This window comes from Aquarana catesbeiana, linkage group LG09, assembly GCF_042186555.1.
Source record: "Aquarana catesbeiana isolate 2022-GZ linkage group LG09, ASM4218655v1, whole genome shotgun sequence".
Lineage (NCBI taxonomy): Eukaryota > Metazoa > Chordata > Amphibia > Anura > Ranidae > Aquarana > Aquarana catesbeiana.
The window spans coordinates 192,326,498-192,345,523 of NC_133332.1; the positions used below are offsets into that span (position 1 = coordinate 192,326,498).

Below are 19,026 nucleotides of genomic sequence, written 5' to 3' on the forward strand. Positions count from 1 at the left end.
ATTTACTGGTACAACTAGTGAAACTCACAGGAAAAAAGAGCATCTGATTGTCAGCAACTGCTTCAAACGCTACCGAAAAAACTGTTAGCGTTTACAGGGATCAGGCCTGACTCGCTGCAGTTATGTGTGTTGTGTTTTGTAAGTGACAGTGATCGATTGATACTTCACTTATGTGGGCTGGGCAGGGTTGGGCTGGGTGGAGGGGCTAAACGCAGGTGCTAGCAAGTATCTGGGCTGATCCCACTAACGCTGCGTTATTTTTCGGGAACCCTAAACTACTGGGGACGCTAGTATAGATCTGATCAGATCAAAGATATTGATCAGTTCAGACACTATACTAGTAAGGGAGTTGTATGGTGTTAGCACTACTGGCACTAATCTGACTCTCCCCTGGGGCTGACGATGACACTAATATCTGTACTGGGGGGGATCAGGAGGTTAAACCTTTATTCGGCAATATATGGCGGGTACCCTGATGCTGTAAAAACCTGACGGTGACAGTAACTAGCTAACTGGCTAACTAGCGTCACCCGTGACACTAAATACAGCAATCAGAAAAGAGATCTGTACACTATATTAGTGACACTGGTGAAAGGGTTAACTGGGGAGCGATCAAGGGGTTAAACCTTTATTAGGGGGGTTAGTGGGGTACCTAGGCCTACTACTAACTGCCCTAACGCTGATTAGCGTCACAAATGACACCAGTACAGTGATCAGTGAAAAATCTGAAAACTGCACTTGGTGACACTGTGACAGGGAGTAAAGGGGTTAACTGGGGGGAGTGAACGAAGGATGACAAGTGTACCTACGTGTACTGGTGTTAGTGTAGTGTTGTCCAACTCACTGTTATGCCGCGTACACACGGTCGGAATTTCGGCCCGCAAAAGACCGATGAGAGTTTTTCGTCAGAAAATGCTCCATCAGTCTTTTGCTCGTGGAATTCTAGCCAGCAAAAGATTGAGAGCATGCTCTCAATTTTTCCATTGGGAAAAGTTCCTATCCGAAAATGCGATCGTCTGTGGCAATTCCAATGCGCAAAATCCCTACGCATGCTCAGAAACAATTTGACGCATGCTCGGAAGCATTGAACGTCATTTTCTAAGCTCGTTGTAGTGTTGTATGTCACCGCGTTCTTGACGGTCGTAATTTCAGCTAACTTTTGCGTGACCGTGTGTATGCAAGGAAAACTTGAGCGGAATCCCGTCGGAAAAGCCGTCATATCTTTTTCCGATGAGAAAAACGATCATGTGTATGCAGCATTAGAGTCCTCTCTCTGGAACGGAAAAGAGTTCCACGAGGGGAGATGACATCACTTCCCCTGGCTGTGTTTACACTTAATCAGGCAGGGGAGGCATTTCATTCGCCAGAACCAATCAGCAGGTCCAGGCCAGAAATCATTGGCCTGGACCTGAAGACTGATCGGTTCTGTAACAAATCCGATCGCCGTGGGCACTGTGGGGGCGTGCGCGTGCGCCCAGTAGCCGTGGGCACGAGCGCCATACAGCTATGGCGTTTGGCCCAGCAGTGCCATTCTGCCGCCGCCAAATGGCAGGCGGTCCTAAAGTGGCTAAGCAGTGGCTAAGCAGTTACAACAACAACTTTTTCTATTCATTTGGGGATAAAGGTTTTACATAAATGCAAAAAAGAGGACCATTGTAAGCACCCCTGTCAATGTTAAATACTTTGCCTCAACCCTCTAACTGACACTTTTGCTGGACAGCTTGGTCTGTTAAAGAAAATTGAAAAGTAACAGACTTATGCCCCTTACACACGGTCGGACTTTGTTCGGACATTCCGACAACAAAATCCTAGGATTTTTTCCGACGGATGTTGGCTCAAACTTGTCTTGCATACACACTGTCACACAAAGTTGTCGGAAAATCCGATCGTTCTGAACGCGGTGACGTAAAATACGTACTTCGGGACTAAACGGGTCAGTGGCCAATAGCTTTCATCTCTTTATTTATTCTGAGCATGCGTGGCACTTTGCGAGTCGGATTTGTGTACACACGATCGGAATTTCCGACAACGGATTTTGTTGTTGGAAAATTTTATATCCTGCTCTCAAACTTTGTGTGTCGGAAAATCCGATGGAAAATGTGTGATGGAGCCCACACATGGTCGGAATTTCCGACAACAAGGTCCTATCACACATTTTCCATCGGAAAATCCGACCGTGTGTACGGGGCATTACTGGCAGGATGAGCAGTTAATACAATTATGTTACAGGGGACTCAGAAAAATGTGTTAATGTTAGTGACAGACTGCATCATATATGTCATTTTGGATTTTTCCCAAAGTTGCTCTTTTTCAGAGAGTACTATATATCCAGCTGATAAAGGCACATTGGAGGAGGAAAGAGGGAGAGTCCACCTAAATCAGGGCTGGCTGGGAGATATGTATACAGTATATTACAATACAGAACATAATGAGTTTGGATTAATCTGTAGGTACATTGCCGTAGCTGGGTTAGGTTACTACAGCTGTTTAGAACAATGTCACTACACCCTATCATACAATTCAGACCAAAACAGACAAGAGCACCTGCCAGGCACCTCTCTATATATACCCTTCCAGTGAGGTCAACAGCCCAAGAATGGACATAGCAAACACGACCTCTCCAGCATTATTTTTAGCAGGAGCTCTGTCCCTTATCCATTTGTTGGAAGAGTTTAATCACACCCAGTTACATTTCCACACTTGTTGGAGTCCTTGTGAATTTGCTGGATAACATTTGTATACAAGGCAAGAATGCAAAGATGGTACATCAGACCTGCACATAAATAACCTTACACAAAGCTTATACAGGTAAGATAAGCCCAGATTTTACTAATCTTGGTACATATGTATTTATCTGCAGTGGGTAACCATTATTTTAGTTATGTTGTGTTATGTACTATGGATCATTGCAATTTGATGTGTTAGTCTTTAGTATTGCTATTCTAATTTGTACTGAAAATATACTGGCTAACCAAGCCTCATTGCACACCTAATGTACTGCACTTAATTCCAAATGTACCTATATTAAAATCTGATAAGCAGAAAGTTGTTTTTATGAAAAATAGTTGCATCTTTATGTTTCCATATGTTATACAATGAGGGCTGTGAAGGGAGTATCAAAAGAAACACTTTTCACTGCAACAAATATGGAAAATACCAAATCTTATGGTAGTTAGGCGTTATAATGATATTATACCTAGCATTATACAGTATTAGGAACATATAGCCTGTATGATATGCATGCTTAGAAATAGGTCTTACAGTGATATATGTAGAACTATAGCTGTGATTTAATAAGCAAGCAACAAGGGGGTCTTATAAGTCTGAGGAACTACAAGTTCCATCATGGCCTGTATTTGGCCAGGATATACTGGGACCTGCAGTGGCTTAAAAAAATGAACAGCTAACCATGCTTGCTGAAAACTTCATCAAACATACCATAATGATTAAAAAAGTAAAAAGTTCATAGGTTCTTGTAGTTTGATTTATATTTAGGCTTTACTACATGGGAATTTGTATGCTGCTGTCTACTAATCATGAATTTGTGATGAAAAATTATGAAAATGAATGAATAGGGAAAAAAAACATTTGAGCTGCTACATCTAAATCTATTATTTAGATCATATGCTGATCATGCAATGATCTAATTCTAAACAGTCCACATTCAATTTCTCCTGCTGCAAAATCTGACTAGTCTTTACATAAAATATACAGTAGGGAACTAAAGGTGCCAATAGACATGAGGGTCAGAAGATCTGACCCCAGACAGGCAAATCTATCAAAAGACTAGTTCATAGAAATGCAAATGCAGCAGTAATCAGCTGGGGAAAACCAATGATGGACCAACTAGGGAGTCATTTCACAGGTCAAACAGTTGTACTCATACAGTATTATGAACATTCCAGTCAGATTATGTGCCAATTTAAATATGGACTTTTTAGGATTTACAATGATTAGCAAGTGTCTTCAGGTGCTTAACACTATATGTGATCCTTATACAATGCCCCCACACTCTTGAAATCCAGCACACAATTACCAATCAGCTTCTTGGTCTTTTGGATCTACCTCTGTGCCATCTCACCCCATCCACCTTACTACAGACCCATCAATGTCATGGGTGACTCCAATAGTGAGACCTGTGGGAGGAAGCAACCACCACAAACCTGTTTGATATTTGCACAATGGGGGGGGGGGGGTCATCTTGTTGGTGACACTGGCCCCTCCTATCCCATGAGCCTCCTGGTTGTCCCACCCATAACAAGGACAGGGTAGTAGTAAAGTGGAGGGGATGTGAGTGTACATAGACAAGGCCAGAAGACCAAGTAGCTGGTTAGTATGGTGTCAGGGGTGCAGGGTCTTGTGACATGTCATTAGGCTGAATCTCCCCAATGGTGACACAGTAAGCAAGATATATTTGAAAGAGGTTTCCACCCTTATTCACTCTTCAAAAAGCCTTTTCAGTTTTGTCTGGGTTCTTGTTAAAGATATTTCCCTTCATTTTCGGACCTGACCACACAACAAGAATGGAAATCTGTTCAGCAGGACACATATAGCATTAAAAACCTGACAGAGGTTCTAACCCTTCCATACTCTATCAAAAACGTGGAGTTCCAAAGTCAGCAGTCATACACAAAAATTTGGCTATGTATGGATGATACTGCTGCTGACTTCCCTCAAAATGCTAGTTGCTTGGTTGCCTGTAGTCTCAGTACTTTAGACCTCTAGCATACAGCTAGAGAGGTCAGAGGTAGGTAGGTCAGAATTCCTGGACTGCACATTTGTCCCACATAAGCATAAAAGCCAGGAAATCTCAGTTCAGCATCCATCAGTAACAAATACCAGGAATTATATATATATTATAATATATATTATAATGACATGATGGTGCAGGGTCCCTAGTGTATTGCATTCTCTGAATTCTCTCCCCATCCTGTTCTCATCGTGGAGAGAGTAGTGTCGCTCTCCTCCATATTTTTTGGGAATGTCCATTTCTCACAAACGTTTTGCAGGAAGTCCATCTACTGTAGTAAACAAGAGCATGCAGCCCTACACTTTGGTGTAGATAGGAACTTCCTACTGTTCCACAATAGTTTGCAAAAATTGATGACAGAAAACTCATGAAAGATTTTGTCTCTACAATTAAAGGAACTGAAGAAGCCTTCAGACAGAGGTGTGTCTACTGCATAGAACATAAATACTCCTTCAATTATCTATCCCTGCTTGCATCCACCTTACCCATGTAACATTGAAGAGCAGGAAAGTACCCTTGTTTCCCTTCCACCCTACCGGCTATTCCCTCCCTGTCTCTTTTTGTCCTTCCCCCGCTCCTTCAACCTAATTTCTTCTTCTGCCTGTAGCCCTGTTTCCTGTCCTTCCCCTCTTTTTTCCATCTTTTAACCCCATTCGTAATCTTTGCCATTCTCCATCTCATTATTTCCTTTAAAAAGTTGACACCCCAAAGTGCCATGCTCCCAATCCTACAACATAATGTGTGGGGATGCCCTTTTCCACTTGTTTCTTCTTTAAGGACTAGAAAAAATGTTTAAATTAATAATAAACCCTGAAGCAGTCTCAAATAAGACAAATACTATGCTAAACCAGTGTTTCTAAACCTTATTTCAGTCAAGACACCCTTTAAATGCCCTTTTTCACTTGTTTCTTCTTTAACAATAGGAAAAATTTTGTAAATTAATGATAAACCCTGATGCAGTCTCAAATAAGACAAATACTATGCTAAACCAGTGTTTCTAAACCTTGTTTCTGTCAAAACACCCTTTAAAATTCTTGAGGCACGCCATTTTAAAATGTAAAAAAACAAAACTAAAACAACTAATTGTTTACATTATGCAGTGACATCAGCACATGTAGGATACCCAACATTGGACGCAATTTATTTTACAACGCAACTACACCAACTACACCTTTTCACACTGGTACTGACTAGCATTCCAGTGTTTATCATTTCCCTCAGTTTCTCTCCCTCATTCAGCTAATGTGACCCCAGTGCTGATGGAGAGGGACAAAAGGCACTCGATGTGCTCCTTATCAACCTATTTCATCATTGGTTGTTAAAATGCCTGCATGGTGTCCAAAGTTGTAATGCTTCACAATTAAAACCTGTAGCTTTGTGTAAAAAAAAAGAAAAAAGAAAAAAAAAAGGCAAGTTTGATCCACCTGCCTGCTTGTTGACAATTTTTCGATGATTTGAGGCAATTTTTTGCCATTTTACCAAGGCAATCCTGAAGAACCCAGAAGGCACCCCATAGTGCCATACACTCTAGTAAAAAAAAGTCTTCCTGCTATACCATTTATTGTACATCTGTGATGTTTAATCTGAATTGTTTAAGGTATGATCATTATGATGTAACAATTTATTGTGTTGCTTCTTCACTCTGAAACAAACCAATATGATGTGTCTTGTAACACTATCTTGTTATCAGACATTGCACTCTTTAAATACATTTATAAAAGGATATTTTAGCCAAAGCATCCTACAATTTATCCCTGCACAGATTTCTACCCTGATTAGTAATGCCCTGTACACACGATAGGATTTTCCGACAACAAATGTTGGATGTGAGCTTATTGTTGGAAAGTCCGACCGTTTGTATGCTCCATAGAACATTTGTTGGCGGAATTTCCGCCAACAAATGTTTGAGAGCAGGTTCTCAAATTTTCCTACAACAAAAATTGTTGTTGGAAATTCCGATCAGAATCAAGCAGAAGAGCCGCACTGGGTATTGAACTTCATTTTTCTCGGTTCGTCATACGTGTTGTACGTCACCGTGTTCTTGACGTTCGGAATTTCCGACAACATTTGTGTGACCGTGTGTATGCAAGACAAGTTGGAGCCAACATCCTTCTGAAAAAAATCCACGATTTTGTTGTCGGAAAATCCTATCGTGTGTACAGGGCATAAGAGTCAAAGATGCTGAGTGCTTTGGACAGACAATTTCTTTGAGGGAGAGAGCAACATGCTCCTTTTAAACCACAACACCCAATCCCTAAGGCTGGCTATACCCTGATCAAAATTTGTCTGGTTCAGCAGAAACTAGTGGAATTTCGATCAGTGTGTGGTTGTCCCTGCTCAACAGAATTGGATTGTTTCATTGTCGTCTGTCAAACAGATATGCTGGATAACTTTTGGATTCAGCAGCTGCAGTGAATTGTTGGGTCTTGCTGTCAGAGAACATTCTCCTTCTACCTCCATCTACCTCATTTGTGTGGATTGGAGAAATCTGTTATTAGAAATTGTGTGTGGCCCAGTGTCCCAGCAGCAGGCATCCACCCAGGCTGCCCTCCCTCTCTGGAGTGAATGAAACTGAGTAAAACATATTCAGCTCATCTTACACACATTCTTTGCTTGGGACTTTTCCTGAAATAGATTTTCTCACATTAGTTTTAAGCAAAGCCGCTGTTTTCCCTTTTGTGGAAGGCCACAAAAACAATGTGTGTAATATTCTTTTTGTGTTTTATCTTGTAGCTCTTTCATTCTGACAATGGTTTTCTGCAGATGTCTAAAAATGAGTGTCATGGATATCACAAAAATTTTTGCCATGTTAAAACCTAAAGAAGACGAGGAGGCATTAGAAGAAAGTCGTGAGCTACATTTGGCCGTGGCTATGGATAATTCGCAATATTTAGCTTTTCTGCTCTCTGATGAGAAGTATAAGAAATATCTGAACAGTCGTAGTGGATGGGGTGTTCCAGTAACACCCCTTCGCCTTGCTGCCTCCAAAGGCTCCCTGGATTGTCTAAAGATTCTCTTGGCCAGTGGAGCAGAAGTGGACATACTGGATGTGAAGGCTCAAACTCCTCTCTTTGCTGCCGTCAGTGCTGGACATTTTGATTGTGTCAGAGAATTACTTAAAGCTGGGGCTTGCCCTTCTGGAAGTGTCTACAATAATGGCTCTCCTGTTCTGACAGCTTCCAGGGAAGGCAACATCAGCATTTTAAGGGAGCTCTTGAAATATGGTGCGGATCCTAATATCAAGTGCAAATTACCTGACTGGGCAGCAAGCAACACCATTTCTACAGGACCACTATACCTCTCAGCTGTGTATGGCCACTTGGAGTGCTTTAGAACTATGCTTTTTTATGGTGCTGACCCCAACTACAACTGTACTGATGAGAAAATACTACAAAGGATTAAGCAACCTAAAACTGTGCTGGATATATGCCTGAAACATGGGTGCATGACATCATTTGTAAAGTTACTTATTGATTATGGAGCAAATGTATACTTGCCTGACCTCAACATTGCTAAGTCATTCCCTAATCCTGAGGCAATGGAGCTTTTAGCTAGAGAAAGAGGTAATTGCTAACATTTGAGTACTTACACAACATTGTTTCCTATGTATCAAAAAGGAAAGTCTTATAGCCAAAATGTAACTTTTTAGTTTTGGATTATGTTGGGAAGGGCTAAAACCCCATATTAGGTAAATTTGTGCTGTGTCTCACAGGAAAGAATTACCTTCACTTCCTGTCCTGTTGATGCAACAGGAAATTAGAGAAAATCTCTGCAAAGTGAAGAGAGTTCCATTTAAGACAGTTGTCACATGTCAACATTTTAAATAGGTGTTTAATCCGTAGGTGATCTTACACTTAAGTAACTGTTTCTAAGCCCTGCTGAGCTGGATCTGGGAAAGCCAGGGATGGTGTATTGGAAACAATATTCAAAAGAACACAAGAACCAATTTTAAAGACTTGGACTTTAATGATACAGAATTCAATATATGCCTACCACCATATTTAAACTATTTAAATATTTAAGTGGTTATAAAGGCACAAGGTTTTTTTTACCTTAATGCATTCTCTGCATTAAGGTAAAAAACCTTCTGCAAGCAGCGCCCCCCCCCCCCAGCTCCCCCTAAATACTTACCTGAGCCAATCTGGATCCAGCCATGTGCACAAAAGCAGAGGCTCTCTCTCTCCTTATTGGCTCAGACACAGCAGTGGGAGCCATTGGCTGTCAATCACAGCCAGTAAGAAGGGAGTGGGGACAGGGCCAAGCCACGTTTTGTGTGTCTTATGGACACACAGAGCCGGCTTGGGAGCAAGCACACACGTGATCCCATAGAAAGCGGCTTGCTATGGAGGCACTCAGCAGGGGGGATGGGCCAGGAGCGCCAGCGGGGGACCCGAGAAGAGAAGAGCTGGCACTGCTCTGTGCAAAATCATTGCACAGAGCAGATAAGTATAACATGTTTGTTATTTTTAAACATTTCATTTTATCCTTTAGGATTACTTTAATATTAATAAGAGAAAATAGGTAGGTGTGTTTATGTTGAATTGAGTACCATTAAAATCCCAGTCTTTAAAATATTTTTTTTTTATATCATCTAGTGGGATGTCTGTACCTGTAATATTTATGTAATACACAACCCACACATGCCTAATATATGTCTACTGCAGGCAATAGTTTGGGTGTCGTGCCTCCGCCCCCTTCCTCTGTTTTGCCATTCACAATGCAAAGCACATTGATGATACTGGAGGCACAACACCATAACTGGCGTCTATCACAGACACCATTCCAATGCAGTGGTAGCATCTTCAAATAAATCCCTGTGTCCCTATGAAGTCCTTTGGATCTTGAGCTGGCCATACACTAGTATAATTTCGTTTGAAATTTTTTTCTCTAAGAAAGTTCAATTTTCAAATCATTAGTGGGGTCAAAGAGATATTCATTTTCAATTGCAGTGATCAGAAAATCAGAAGGAGCAGGATGGAAATTTCCAGATTTCTAAGAGTGTATGTATTTTATGTTCCGGACATTGCATTCACTCCTAAATTGAATGTTAAATGCAAACAAAATGTTTGAATTACTATCAAATGGAATTTTCAAGTCATCGAATGTACTGATGAGAATTTTCCTATAAATGTTAATTCAAAAATCTACTAGTGTTTGGCCAGATTTAGGCCCAGGCTGTACATGGTGATTGACTGTTCAAGTTGAGATTAAGCCCATTCTGTTAATTGAGCTAAGTCCACACTCTGTGATTCAACTGTGATACACCCAAAAGTATAGTGGGCAGTTGAATGACTAGTTGGTTTAATAGAAAGCAGGGTCAGGGTTTATTCATACCTTTGTTGGGTAGAAGTCATCTTGATGTACAGCCTGGGCCTAGGATCCATAGAGACATAGATATTGATTTGAATTTTAGAAACTGTAGCTGAACACACTACATGTCTATGAAGCTATGGATGATGACCAGGTATACTGGATACAATGAGCAGCTACTGAATCTATCTATTCTGTAGTTAATTGCAACCACTGCAAAACTCTACTACACTTTGAGGGACCAATCTCTGAAATTAAAGTGATACAGAGCTTTCATTGACTGCAATTCATATTTTTTTAGCAAAAACAATCTAACAATATGGAGAGCAATTCTGTAGCTGATTGTATGATAGATGGCCCTGACACAGGAACTTGCAGCTTAAATCCAAGACATTTCACTGTCATTTTATTTTGTAAAGCATTCCTTGTGACTTTAGAAATCTGTGAATATAAGGTCAGCTTTTATTCATTTAGTTAAAACCCTTTTCCCCAAAGGAAAAAAAATGTGTTTCTGTACCTGCTTAACCACCTCAGCCCTGGAAAGTTTTACCCCCTTAATGACCAGGCCATTTTTTGCGATACGGCACTACATTAATTTAACTGACAATTGCGCAGTCATGTGACACTGTACCCAAATAAAATTTATGTCCTTTTTCCCCACAAATAGAGCTTTCTTTTGGTGGTATTTGATCACCTCTGTGGGTTTTATTTTTTGCCCTATAGACAAAAAAAGAGCAACAATTTCGAAAAAAAAAAACAATATTTTTTACTTTCTGCAATAAAACATATCCAATAAAAAAATTCTAAAAAAAAAAAAAAAAAAAAATCTAATTTCTTCATCAGTTTAGGCCAATATGTTTTCAGCTATGTATTTTTGGTAAAAAAAATCCCAATAAGCATATATTGATGGTTTGTGCAAAAGTTATAGTGTCTACAAATTATGGGATATTTTTATGGAATTTTTATTTTTTTTTTTACTAGTAATGGCAGTGATCAGCGATTTTTTAGCAGGACTGCGACATTGCGGCGAACAAATTTGACACCTAACTGACACTTTTGACACTTTTTGGGGACCAGTAACACTAATACAGTGATCAATGCTAAAAATATGCAGTGTTACTGTACTAATGACACTGGCAGGAAAGGGGTTAACATTAGAGGCGATCAAAGGGTTAAATGTCTCCCTAGGAGTGCTTGCTAACTGTGGGGGTCTGCTCTGACTGGGGGAAGACAGAGATCAGTGTCCCTGCTTAGCAGGAACACAATATCTCCATCTTCTCCCATCAGAATAGCTATCTGCCTTGTTTACATAGGCAGATCATCGTTCTTCCTCTCCCGGCAATGATCGTGGGTGGCCAGCAGACATCGGGTGCGCTAGACCCACTTATTGGCATCCCCTGTGTGCAATCAGTGCACGATCGAGTGGCAATTGCATGAAATGATTACAAGTATGTGATTTCGCGCAATAGAGCCACCCTGCTGCAGTAAATATGCTGTAGGCGCTCAGCAAGTGGTTAAAGTATAACTAAAGGCAAAACCTTTTTTTTGGATAGAGTGGAGAGGGATGAGAACCCCTGTCATGTTTCTGTTGCTCTCCGTGCCCCCCATTAGGGAGATTCGCTCTCTCTTTTTGTCCTGGTTACCATTATCAATGAAAGTGAAAGTAAAAGAAAATCCCAAATTTTGGATTGTCCCCAGAAACAGCAATAGAGGGGAAGACTTCCAATGGGGATACTAGTTTTGGTGACCTGGGGGGGGGGGGGAGGAATTCCCTTAATTTGCAGGGATTTCCTCTCTCATTTTCTGTTTGGCTATGGAACAGGAAATTAAGGGAAATCTCTGCAATGGGACACAGATGGCGAAAAAAAATCTGACAGGGGTTATAACCCTCCCTTACTCCATCCAAAATGGAAAAAAAGTTTTGCCAATAGTTCTACTTTAAGTGTTAGTTGGAGTTAGATTTTAATTTGTTAGTCACTTATCTAAAGTCCATCTAAATCTACTAGTCTTAGGTATGTAAATGACCAAGAACATTATTCAAGGTTTGTCAAAGCTGTGCAGTTTGCTTATGTCTACAGATGCCCCTTTTCTGCATTGCCAGTTTTTTGGTAAAGGTGAACCTTTAAGCACTACTGTGCTGTTTTATATGCATTTGAGAGGAGACCCGACCACCAGTGTATCGCCAGCATAGCGGGCCATACAACCACTGAAAGATATTGGGAGCCAAGTACTCAAGTAATTGGCCATACCTGTCCTTTGGACACAAGATCAGTGCAGGACAGTCAATGGGGAGGCATTTGCAGGTATAACAACATTAAAAATAAGTGCCTATACTGTTTAAAACCCAGGAATACACTGTCTCACCCTGCTCTGCACATGCTCAGTTGCTCTCCATTTTTAGCCACTGCTGAGTTTGTAGAGGCCGATCTGCTGACAGCCTTAAAACAGAATGAATCCCTCCTATCCTTTACAGCCAAAGAAGCTGCTTCTGATTGATCTGCAACTGCCATGGTACTGCACATGTGATCAGTTATGACACCAACCATTTGATGGTTTTACAGTTTGGTTGAGAACACAAGCAAATGTGACAGTTAGCAATTCTGGCATTCCAGGAATGTAACTGTTTTTTGAAACCATTAAATCAATGGGTTTAGTTCCACTTTATGATTTACTGCTGGAGCTCTGGGCTTCGGCAAAATGGCAGCCTCCAGCAAGAAGAAGCAGGAACAATGCTGGAGGAAGTATACAGCACACACTAATTTTGGTAGCATAATTATTAGGGTTGCACGGATGGCGTTTTTTTAATGGGCGAGTACGAGTACCGATACTTGTGCTTAAATACTTGTCTATAGTGATTACTGATACATTTGTGGTGCGATTTGAGCCCATACAAAATGTATGGGCTCAAATCGCACTGCAAATAAGTGCATGCAATTTGAACAGGAATGTGCTGCGATTCCTGTGCAAATCGCATGGGGTTTTCTCGCTCTTGGCTGAACCTATGCTGAAGTCGTTATGACAAATCTGGGTTCACACAAGAGTGGTGAAGAAAACCGCATGTGATTCGAGCAGAAAACACACCGCATTCCTGTTCAAATCACATTTGATTCTTTGCAGTGCAATTTGAGACCATTCATTTTGTATGGGCTCAGATTGCACCACAAAGGTATCGGTTTCAGGTATCAGAGCATTTGCATGAGTACAGATACTCGTGCAAATGCTTAGTATCAGCATCGATACTGGTATCAGTACAACCTTAAAGTAGTTGTTAAGTCTCGCTTTAAAAAAACAAAAAAAAACAAACATGTTATACTTACCCCCTCTGTGCAGTTGGTTTTACACAGAGCAGCCCAGATCCTCGTCTTCTTGGGTCCCTCTTCACTGTTCCTGGCCCCTCCCTCCTGACAAGTGCCCCTATCAGGGGCAGACTGACAACTCATGGGGCCCCTGGGCAATAGGAGATTATGGGGCCCCCGGGCAATAGGAGAAGATTATGGGGCCCCCGGGCAATAGGAGGTTATGGGGCCCCCAGACAATAGGAGATTATGGGGCCCCCAGGCAATAGATTATGGGGCCACACAGTATACACACACAGACACACAATATACACACACAGTATACACACACAGACTATACATACACACACTGAAAAGGTACTGGAGAGGCGAGGCAGCTATAATCTTGGGATTTTGCAAAAAACACAGAATTTTACATACTGTCCCTGGTTTTATTGAGGCTGGCAACCCTGATGGGGCCCCTTAGTGGCATGGGGCCCTTGGGCAGTGCCCGAATAGTCAGTCCACCCCTGGCCCCTATAGACCAGCAGCTTGCTATGGGGGCACCTGAGCTGCAGCCCTGTGTGTCCATTCAGACACGCAGCTGTCATTTGGCACCGCCCCCTCTTTCCCCGATTGGCTGACTGACTTTGATTGACAGCCGTGGGAGCCAATGGTGCCGCAGCTGTGCCCCAGCCAATTAGGAGGAGAGTGCCGGACGGCTGAGTGGGAATCATGGACATCGTTGGACAGAGAAGGGGCTCAGGGTAAGTGTTGGGGGGTGCTGGGGGGCCGCTACACACAGAAGGTTTTTTATCTTAATGCATAGAATGCATTAAGATAAAAAAAACCTTTTGCCTTTACTACTCCTTTAATACAGTAATTATTAATGTGGAATGTATATTCCTTGCCAAAGAACATTATTTTTTCTTAAGTTGTTATGTGTAAAGTTCTGCTTTAAGGGCCAAGGAGCTTGCAAGATGACAGGAGCTGAGCAGAAGGAGCTTGGAGGTTATGTCATCAGTATATATGTCAGCTACAGGGAGCCACACATTCAGGGGCGTAACTAGAAATCACAGGGCCCCATAGCAAAATGTTGTATGGGCCCCCCCTGCAAACAGCCCCCCCCCACAAAAAAATGGCAGGGCTTAAATTAAATAGTGAGCGTGGCTTAAATGTTGTAGCTCAAAGGGGGTGTGGTTCGAGTCTCAGATGAATGAGGGATGGAGAAAGAAAGAAAGAAAGAAAGAAAGAAAGAAAGAAAGAAAGAAAGAAAGAAAGAAAGAAAGAAAGAAAGAAAGAAAGAAAGAAAGAAAGAAAGAAAGAAAGAAAGAAAGAAAGAAAGAAAAGAGAAAAGAGAGAGAAGGAAAAAGAGGAATGGAGGGACAGCAGGCCCAGATCCTACACCACACTAGCAATATGTGTATTCCAGAAAGTTTAACAATCAGCAGATAAAGATACTCCAAACACCTGGTGTTAGCGTTTCAATCATCACGGCACCATGGTTGTTATGGTGTCAGGATGATTAAAGCGCATTATTTCTATTATTACATTGTAATATAAAATAAAATAGTTCAACTCACCATAATGCAGAATCAGTGGGAGCCCCGAGTGTGTCACTTGCCACGTCGCCTGCCACCAGATGCCATCAGGTGTCCCCAATAGAGTCCCTCCTTACATCAGGCATTCCCAGTAGAGTCCCTCCTTACATCAGGCATTCCCAGTAGAGTCCCTCCTTGCATCAGGCATTCCCAGTAGAGTCCCTCCTTACATCAGGCAATCCCAGTGGAGTCCCTCCTTACATCAGGTGCCCCCAGTAGAGTCCCTCCTTACATCAGGCATTCCCAGTAGAGTCCCTCCTTACATCAGGTGCCCCCAGTAGAGTCCCTCCTTACATCAGGCAATCCCAGTGGAGTCCCTCCTTACATCAGGCATTCCCAGTAGAGTCCATCCTTACATCAGGCATTCCCAGTAGAGTCCCTCCTTACATCAGCTGTCCCCAGTTACCAGTAGCGTCACTAGGGTTGGTGTCACCCAGTGCGGAAAAACATGGCGTTACCCCCCTCCCCCCATAGTCCTCCCTCAGTACAGACCCTCCTCCATCAGTATAGACCCCCCTTCATCAGTATAGATCTGCCTCAGGATAAACCACCCCCCTCCTCCATCAGTACAGAGCCCCCCTAGACACACCAGCCCCATCTGTACAGATCCCCCCAGGACAACCCAACCCCCTCCATCTGTATAGACCCCCTCCAGGAGTACAGACCCCCAAGATAACCCCCCCATCTCTACAGACCCCCCAAGACAATTCACCCCCCCAGGAGTACAGACCCCCCAGGACAATTCACCCCCCAGGAGTACAGACCCCCAGGACAATTCACCCCCCCAGGAGTACAGACCCCCCAGGACAAATAACCCCCCAGGAGTACAGACCCCCAGGACAATTCACCCCCCAGGAGTACAGACCCCCCCAGGACAATTCACCCCCCAGGAGTACAGACCCCCCAGGACAATTCACCCCCCAGGAGTACAGACCCCCCCAGGACAATTCACCCTCCCAGGAGTACAGACCCCCCAGGACAATTCACCCCCCAGGAGTACAGACCCCCCCCATTCATGCACCTGGGCGTGCAGCCACCCGTTACTTGCTCAGACTGTCACTGACTCTCTGGGTGGCACGATGTAATAGGAGGCAGCCAGTGAGAGAGACAGCTGAGTCTCACTCAGACAGGGATAGTGCAGCACCGGGACCCAGGACTCTCCATCGGGCCTCAGCACCGCTCAGGACTCACCGTGCTCGTCTCCGTGCCTTTTACAGAACCAGGAGGAGGAGCTTGGGTGGCAAGAAAGCAGCCAATAGAAATGGAGCTCCATTTCTATTGCAGCCGCTTTTATTGCCATCCGGGCTCCGCCTCTTGGTTCTTCCTTAGCTGGTCTTCTGTAAAATGGTGACGGAGACAGAAATGACCAGTGCCGTGGACCTCTAGCAGCGGCAAGGAAAAAAAAAGTTGGCAAGTATAGTATGCATTCATCATCCTCCCCGGACCCCATAGCGCCTGCGTGGGTCTCTATGGCGGTAGTTCCGCCACTGCACACATTCAAACTGAAGGAAGGACAGTGTTTCTGGAATACCAGACTGGCAACTAAGCCACTTTTAACAGTCAAGTCTATTTTCCCTTCGTGCATTTTAGAGACATTATTTCTACCAAATTGTACCTTCAAAAGTAAAACTAATAATGATTTAAAAAAAACACACCTTTGCCTGTTTGCAATCTCTTTACAGTGCACCCAAAGTCTTTGATGTCACAGTGTCGCCTGACCATCCTGAAGTTGCTGAGACAAGCAGGAAAAACACATCTTCTTGACCAACTGGGGATTCCTCAAACTATGATCAGATATCTCATGCACCAGACATGATGGAATCCTGTAATGGCAGAAACACCAAGGAAAAGACTTGAAAAGTTAGCAGGTCATAATTTGTCACTAAGCAGAGGATTTAAACATGGAACGGCATAATTAGAATTCTAAACTGTGTGGTTTTGTCCATACAAAAGGTGGATGTAATAAAAGGACTACTTTACAATACATTAACATCTACTATTTCCTAAGGAGTAAAGCTGTCCAGTGCCTTCAACGACATCAATCCTTGAAATTGTGTTTTACAAATTCTAAAAGGTGTGCAATAAAATACTACTTTATTGATCAAACAAGAACAGCTTTTGGATCTTTGAGGAGTAAAGAATTGGGGTGAGGAGGTGTGAAATCTATCCCGCACTCTGCACTCCAGATTGGCATCACCCTGGTGTTCATTAAATAACCCTAGAGTGTGTTTAGCATTGAAACTTGGGTGTTTACACAAGGCTAAGGATGCTCCCGCCATCTTCATGTGAGTGTTGGGTGGTTGGGTGTCACAGTGGCCAACCATCAAGCACATGTGCTCCTACCTGGTATGAAAGGAAGTGAGCCATATGCATCCTGGAAAATCCAGGTATCTCTTTTCACTTCCAGAAACTGAATGGAGCAGCAATGGAGTGAAGGATAAGTACAGTATGTGAGGCTTTTAAAGGTAGCAAATAAGCTTACTGCTTTTCCCTGCATTTTCAAAGTACATCTTAAAGCATGCTTCAGCTTAGATCTTGATTGTAATCTTTAAACAAAGCCACTTTAATGATGTGTGAGATGGCTCACCCATTTTAAAGCTGCCACTCACTGGCTGGCAGACAACCTTATTGTGCACGTTTTAGAGTTTGTACTTTTTTTTTTTTTTTTAATCAACAAAATAGATTTTTATTGAATAGAACACAAGACATTAAATAGGGGCAGTTGCATAGGTATACAATCCATGAAATACAGGAGTTTCAATCCTCATAGCATTACATGAATGATAGTAACTGTATAGCCGACTCATCTAGCAAGTGACTGAGAAGCATTGCATAACACCCTGAGTTCCAAGCTCTCTTGGAAAGGAAAGTGCAAACAATCAAACAGAACAACAAGCAGAAAAGAAGAAAAATAAAATAAAATAAAAAAGAAAAGGTCAGTCCAACTGGTATAGTATAGTATAGTATAGTATAGTATAGTATATAGTATACAGCCATTACATTGTGTTATAAAAAAAAGGCACCCATAGTCACCCATAGTCTCATATAGTCACCTGAAGTGAGTGCAGGAAACCACCTATCCCATTAGTAACCTGTCTAGAGCAATCTGCGGGGGTGCCACCTCTGGGGAGTTCAACCAACTCTGCCATGCTTATACATTTTTTAGGTGATTTCCTATGATGGTAGGTGTTCTGTTCTCGGATGAGGATGGCATTAACCATTTGGATCCACTGTACTTCCTTCGGGGCCTGTGCCGAAAGCCAAAGTCGGGCAATCAGCTTCCTAGCTAGGTATAAGAGCCTCATGAGGGCGATGTACACCGGAGGGGGGTACAGTTCCTCATTGAGACTCCCCAGCAGACACGTCAACGGGTCCACCGCTAGCTGAATCTGGTATACATTGTTAATTTTTAGTGACAATTCTGTTCCAATATCACACCAACTTGGGGCATCTCCAGAGCATATGGATGAGGTCACCCGGGTGAGCCTGACATTTCGGACATATGGAAGGTCTCTCGTCTACCCCATTTATGTAGCTGTACAGGTGTACGGTATACTCATTGCAATATAAACTGGTGTGACAGCCTCTGCGCCGCAGACATCGACACCAATGGTCCCACTACAAGAATCTGATCCCACTGTTCACCGTCAATGGGACCAACATCTCGCTCCCACCCCTCCCTGCAGGGTGAAAGGTCAGGAGCTTGTACATGTGATAGTAGTTGGGTATAAATTTTAGAGATTTACATCGATTTTGTTTTGGTACATTGTCGCAGGACAGCTGAATTGTCAGTTAAAGTGACGCAGGTGGCAAATCCTTCCGGTCCTTAAGTGGTTAAAGTCTATCTAAAGCATTTAGTTTGTTCCTTTCAGATTGATAAACAGGATTTTTCAAGGCAAGTTGGTATGTTAATGGGAACCTACAGTACCTCTCTGTTATACCAGCATTCAGTCTGTCCTTAAATAGCCAGCAGTCTCCTCTTCTCTACATTCATTCAAACACCAGAACTTATAAATCTTGTGTGAGGTTTCAGAAAGCAGGGGGCACGGTGCTAAGGTTACACTCTGCAGAGCTCAGTGAGGAGAGCTGA

General features: G+C 42.6%; 1 protein-coding gene across 1 annotated transcript; it reads left to right on the forward strand.

Moving 5' to 3' along the window:
- The first annotated feature begins 2,665 nt into the window (after positions 1–2,665).
- LOC141107260 (ankyrin repeat and SOCS box protein 12-like) lies at positions 2,666–18,169 on the forward strand. Its single transcript, XM_073597961.1, has 3 exons — positions 2,666–2,808; positions 7,484–8,313; positions 16,619–18,169. The coding sequence occupies exons 2-3, from the start codon at positions 7,500–7,502 to the stop codon at positions 16,750–16,752; spliced, it is 948 nt and encodes a 315-aa protein (XP_073454062.1). The 5' UTR covers positions 2,666–2,808; positions 7,484–7,499; the 3' UTR covers positions 16,753–18,169.
- The last annotated feature ends 857 nt before the right edge of the window (positions 18,170–19,026 follow it).

Coding starts and splice junctions, on each gene's coding strand:
- LOC141107260 (XM_073597961.1), top strand. CDS start 7,500: ATGGTTTTCTGCAGATGTCTAAAAATGAGTGTCATGGATATCACAAAA. Junction 8,314..16,618: donor GCTTTTAGCTAGAGAAAGAG/GTAATTGCTAAC, acceptor ATCTCTTTACAG/TGCACCCAAAGTCTTTGATG.